At 25.8% G+C, this 6,382-nt stretch overlaps 1 protein-coding gene across 1 annotated transcript; it reads right to left on the bottom strand.

Moving 5' to 3' along the window:
- Positions 1-3,138: 3,138 nt before the first annotated feature.
- Positions 3,139-5,281, bottom strand: LOC136081049 (uncharacterized). Its single transcript, XM_065798365.1, has 3 exons — positions 5,088-5,281; positions 4,694-4,894; positions 3,139-4,362 (listed from the first exon to the last, which is right to left on the bottom strand). The coding sequence occupies exons 1-3, from the start codon at positions 5,224-5,226 to the stop codon at positions 3,308-3,310; spliced, it is 1,395 nt and encodes a 464-aa protein (XP_065654437.1). The 5' UTR covers positions 5,227-5,281; the 3' UTR covers positions 3,139-3,307.
- Positions 5,282-6,382: the final 1,101 nt, after the last annotated feature.

Raw genomic sequence — 6,382 nt, 5'->3', positions numbered from 1 at the left:
GGGTATAAAGGGTATTAAGCGACGAGCAGCTGGGTGAAAATTCCATAAAGAAAATGTGTGAAAGAAAATGTGTGCCTTTTGTGTAAAAGAGGTATAAAATTTAGTAAAAATTCATTAGAAAAATAGTCAAAATGCATACATACTTGCTGTTTGTAATATTCCCTCCCTTTGTACGCATTTGGATGACTCCCTTCTTCCTTCATAACTGCATACTTTATGGACACCCCAATGTTTGAAATTTATATCCAAAGTTGATCAACATAATAGAAATCCTTAGGAGTTTCTTTTCAAACTTAAACTTTATTATTCCAATTTATTTATTATTTTTTAATTTCAAATGTTTTTTAAAAAATTTGTTGAAAATTTGCTTTTGTTATATGGTAATATAAATATGGTAATTTTAATAATAATTAATATAGATTTAGTTTTTCACTCATTGTCAAATTAATTGTAAAATGAAAAACAAGAGTTTGCACATTAGTTATTATTCTGTTTAAACTGACCTAAAATATAAATTTATATTTTTATCAGTCTTTAAAAAAAAGGCAGAACAAGATGTCATGTTATTTTAAATTTGTTTACCAACTCTATAGTCATGAGGCTGTATTAATGATATAAAGCTGAATAAAATAAAATGTTATAATACAGGGGTGTAGGAATTTTAGTCCATATTTAATAAATGGGGTGGGAATAATTAATGAAAAGGTGGGGGTCGTCAGGAATGGCATCCGGTTGTAAAATATTGCTTCAACTTTTACATAATGGAATTTATATGTCATTATGATTAACCATCCAAACCACACAAGTGTGGAAAAATGAATGTAAAACTTACCAAAAAAAAATTGAAAGCCAAAACAAAAAATCTTTAAAAATGCGAGGCACCGTATTGTAGAGAATTTTGTACTCTATATAAAGGTGTAAAAATTGTTTTAATACGATGAGGCCAAAAAGTCTAAGCAGTTAGTGGTCGTCCATAAAGTACGTACGCTTTTTTTCCGCCAAATTCCCCCCCTCCCTCCGCATTTTCCCATACGCTTTTTTGAGTACCTTCTACCTCCCTAAAAGTACCTGCGCTTTTATCCTATGAACCCAATATTTCATGATATTTTTTTAATTTAGTGTTGCCATACTTTTATAATTGACCTAATGCTCTCCATACTTTTATAATTGACCTAATACTCTCCAATCTCCATACTTTTATAATTGACCTAAATCTCATATACGCCATTTGCAGACCCCCTTTTCCTCTCCGAGCGTACGTACTTTATGGACGACCCCTTAAAGAAACGCAAGCAAGTGCAACAAAACTGAGACATCAAGAGGTGCAAAAAGTGACGCAGAGTTTGGAAAGAAGCATTGCCAAAACAACATGAGGTACCAATGTGAAGCTTTTAGTTGCAAGTCTTGGGTTTGTCGATCGCGTTTACCCAAAAAATACAAAATTGATGAAATTTTTTTTATAATTTCTATTATATATTTTGATTCACGATACTTGATTGATACGTAATTTATACATTTTTAATTTACGAAACTTGTAAATATTATGCGTATGGAAAAGAAGGGGGAAAGGGACTTAAAAATCCTCAAAAATCAAACAAAAATTATATATAAAATATTTAAAAAGAAATTCTGATGACAAAAATATAAAAAGTACCGACATGTATTTGAAAAAAAACGTCATTAGTTTCTCATATTTTATTTAAAGATTAAATTAAGTTTACGAACCAAATGTCTATAATATTTTTTGTTACGCGCTAAAAATGACCAATCGTTTCCCATAATCTATAAACAAATATACTTTACGAAAGAGTTGAACCTTTTCGTCAAATAAAGTTCAATTAATTTTGCTTTAACTATCGAGTACCTTATCTATAGCAGAAAATTGTTGCACCTAAATTTGATTTGTCAATATAGCTTCCCGTTTTTAAAACTAAATTTAAGAACTTTATTCTTTCTACTGATTTTATATATATATATATATATATATATATATATATATATATATATATATATATATATATATATATATACATATTATGTATAATATATTACATATATTATACATAATATATATATATATACATATATATATTATGTATAATATATTACATATATTATACATAATAAATATATATATATATATATATATATATATATATATATATATATATATATATATATATATATATATATATATATATATATATATATATATAATGCTAGTTGCATTATGTAGGCAGGGCCGTACCGAACGACGAAGACGTGAGGGGAGGGGGAGCAACTGAAAAAATCAAATTTTACCGACAAATGGTTTGTTTTTTTTGAAGCCAAATTTTAGTTTTAACTTACCATTAATATATTTTAAATGATTCTGGTAACAAGAACCATATTATATCTTTTTGTTGCTCTTTTAGATACCGAGTTTATATTATGAATAATAATTGTAAACTATATATATATATATATATATATATATATATATATATATATATATATATATATATATATATATATATATATATCTGTGCACCCGAGAGAACGCCAGATTTTATGTTGTGATGGCTCAAATGAAACCATTTTTATTTAAGAATATTTGTCTTAAAACAATAGAAAATAGCTTTTTAAAATCCAAAAATAGTGTCATAAATGAGGAGAAAGGGTAAAAATAATGGGGCTCTAAGACCATTTAACTATTTTAGATACATGCTAGAATAAAAAACTATAAATTTTTTTTATAAGACTATTTTATAAAAATAGAAGAGAGCTTTTTCAAAATAGTTAAAACAGATCGATCGCTATAATTGAGAAAGAATGCTAGTCATAAACAGGCCTAAGGGAAAAATTGAAGAGCCCTTAGTTCATTTTAGCATTTTAAATGTTATTACAAAAAAAAAAAAGTTTAGAACAACAAAAATACTTCATAATCCAACAAAAATCAAATAACTCATGTCAAAATTAATGCTAAATTAAATTCTTCTTCCATTAAATATTATATCAATATTTGGGTTTGTTAATTTTTAATAATTTTATAAGGAACAATAAATTTCATACATATATTACAATTTTATACATTAAAGAACTATAAATATAAGGTATTATAGTTAGAAAAAAATAAAAATCTTTAAACTTTGTGATAGAACAAATACTGTTGCAAGCGAATGTTGCACTATTTAATTTATGAATTTTAAATTACTATATTCTACTAATATATTAGTTATAAATTCAAGTATGTAACAACAAGTTAATAATACGGATGACTGTAATAGGCATAGCTATTGTTTAATATATCCAACATATAGAAAAAAGATTACCCACTTGTGGACTTTAACGACTTGCAAAGAGACAATTCATTCCTAACAGAAATATTTTTGGTAGCATTTTGTCTTTTCATCAAGTTAATTATAGTAGTTAAAAAAGACCTTGCTCGCATTGATATCCATTTTTTAAATATTACCTGTTTTAATATTTGCACTAAATAATCGCTATTTAAGTTTCTACTTAATGAAGACCATGATAAGTCTATAAGCTCACTCTTGTTGAGTTTTTTAGTTAATACATCACGAAGATCTTTCCCCTTATATTTCACAAAGATATACTTATTAAGAACTTTCCTAGCAACATTTTCTTTGTGTAAAATGAATATATAAAAATCATTGTTGATACAAACAAGCCCTCCTCGATTAACTCTATTTGTCCATGAAGTTACATTTTCTAAATAAAATTCTTCACCAGAACCAATTTGCCATTCATGAAGGCAGCGACAAACAACTTTTGCAACAGAATTTTCTTTAAATCTATAATGTTTTATTAAAGAGAAAAGAATGAATCCCCCAACATAATGTAATACCTTCTGTTCATTCAATGTTAGTTCTAATTGAGAGGGTTGTTCCTTTTGACATGGAAATAATTCAGTATTTCGCCAAATTAAAGATTTTTCATACATTTTTGTAATAACAACATTTTTAAGCATATAAGCAGGTTGCAAATTTAACTGATCCTTTGTATCTATGTGAAAATATTTTAGAGCACTATAAAATTTTTTGTTTAGTTCTTCACATATACATAAACTATGAAGAAGTTTGCAAATTTTCTCTCGAGATACAGCTGTAGAGCTATATAAATTCAAGATCGGTAGCATTTTCAACAAAAGATAGCCAATAAAATCATTAAAACAACTTCCATACAGTTCTCTTTCTGTACTGATTTTGGATGCAAGTAATGCAGTAATATTTCCAGGCGACTTTAGCAGACCAAAACTCAAATTTAAAATTAAGTCCTTGGATGTTAAATTAATTACTATCCAAAACAAATCACTAAAAATATTCTTCAATCTTTCTTGTGAACTATCACTTAGAGCAGGACCTAAATTGTTAAAGCAAAATAAAATTTCCAAAATATTTTTTTTTATTATTAATTTTTATCTTCTAATAAAATTGTTTATTATGCAATATTTATTTATATATGTTTATTATTGCATAATAAACAATTTTATTAAAAATATAAATTTAAAAATTCTTACAAGCATTTTTTTAAATTATTATATACAAGTATACTTATTTAAATGAATAAAAGTGAATATTTGAAAGATTTGTATCAGTTGTAAATGTTTTTTGTATATAGCTTTCATAATTAAATGCAAATTTTTTTTTGAAAAAATAAAATAAAATTTTAAAAGATAACATTAAATAGTAACCTTTTTCAGCATACAAGCATGCTCCTTTGCACGTTTCCACATGTTTTTCATAATATGAAATTTTCTTGTAAGGTTTTGTGCAATTAGGACATATATATAATGTAGTTGCAACAGTTCTTGTTGTTTGAATAATATTGGAGGAGTTTAAAAGTTCATCATCTTCACTGCTTAACTCAACAATAGATGGTAAATAGATGTCCTCTAAATATAATGCAATGTAACTTTAAAAGCTTTATATTTTCGAAAGTTTCTTAGAAAGATAATCAAAATGTTCAAATTAAATAAAAACTAAAAACTAAACTGTAGTGTAAGTAAAATAAAATATGTTTGAAATTTTAAAAAACTATAATTATATTATAATTATAAGTATATACTAATTAAATCCAAAATTTACCTTCATTTATACTGAAATCGATTTCTTCATCATCTATTATAACTTTAATTTCATCTTCTATTCCTTCAAGCAAAAATAAAAAATCTTTTTTTTCAAAATCCTCAATATCAATAATAGATAGAACACCTTCAGTTGCCATTTCAAATAATATTTATATTAAACTCTGTATAATATAAAATCTTTGACTTGAAATCGATCGCAATGCAAAGATAAATATTATAATATAAGATAAAGCCGTGATAATATAAGATAAAGCCGTGAGTCAAATTAAACAAATATGGTCTTTTATTTGTTCCATTGGATCAACAGACAATTTACGTACGTTAAAGTACAGTCTTGATGTATTTTTCTTTTGTTAAATGAACAAAAGGTTACAAGCATAGTTTCGCTAACTTTCAATGTGATGAACTTCCATCCGTTTATACTTCCATGGTTAGACGTACCTAAACACTTACATCGTGAAATATATAAAGTTTATTATGATTTTTAAAATATTTCCTAATATTATATGCTATAAATGTAAGTCTTTTAATCACACAATTGAAAACATCATGCAACAAAATGACGAAGCAAAATTAATCTCTTTGAAAGATATGTTACAGAAAAATATAAATTCTTGTAATGATACGAGTCTTGTCGACTCGTGTAGGTTATTTAGTTTTCTAAAAAAATCAAGTGTTTGCAATATTTCTGTGTTAAAGCTGGTAATAAAATTCTTCAAGATCAACATTTTTTTTTTTTTATTTGCCCCAAATTTGGCTTCTTGTGTGTTCGCGTTTTGAAAACGCCCCTATTGGGTACGTCTAAAATTGTTATAAGTAAAGAAATTTTTATCTTGCGTTTATAACAAAAAAAAAAAAAAATTTCAAAACTTTTTTTTATCGTTTATTAGAATAATATTGGGTGCGTACATTGACCCTTCTAATTAAAAATGATTTATTTATTATTACTTTAACCTCCACTTAAAAAAGATATTTTTATTTAAACTTGAAAAACCGCTCTAAACAAGAAGCAACTTAATTTACTCTAAACCAGAAGCAAAAAAGTTTTTTTTTTTCAGAAGTGTTTATATAACAATAATAAAACTTAAATATAGTTTACTTGACTAAAATATTATATTAACTTTTTTTTTTTTGGATTTAATTTTGCTTTTGGGTACGTCTACAGACTTACTAGACGTACCCTAGACCCACCCCTGAGCTTTGCTGATGCATTATTTAAACCATTTACATAAATCAAGAAAAGCAATGAACCAAGAGTTGACGAACTTTAAGAATCAAAAAGAACTTGTGGAA

The sequence above is a fragment of the Hydra vulgaris genome, chromosome 06, assembly GCF_038396675.1.
Source record: "Hydra vulgaris chromosome 06, alternate assembly HydraT2T_AEP".
Lineage (NCBI taxonomy): Eukaryota > Metazoa > Cnidaria > Hydrozoa > Anthoathecata > Hydridae > Hydra > Hydra vulgaris.
This window is presented reverse-complemented; position numbering and strand designations above follow the sequence as displayed.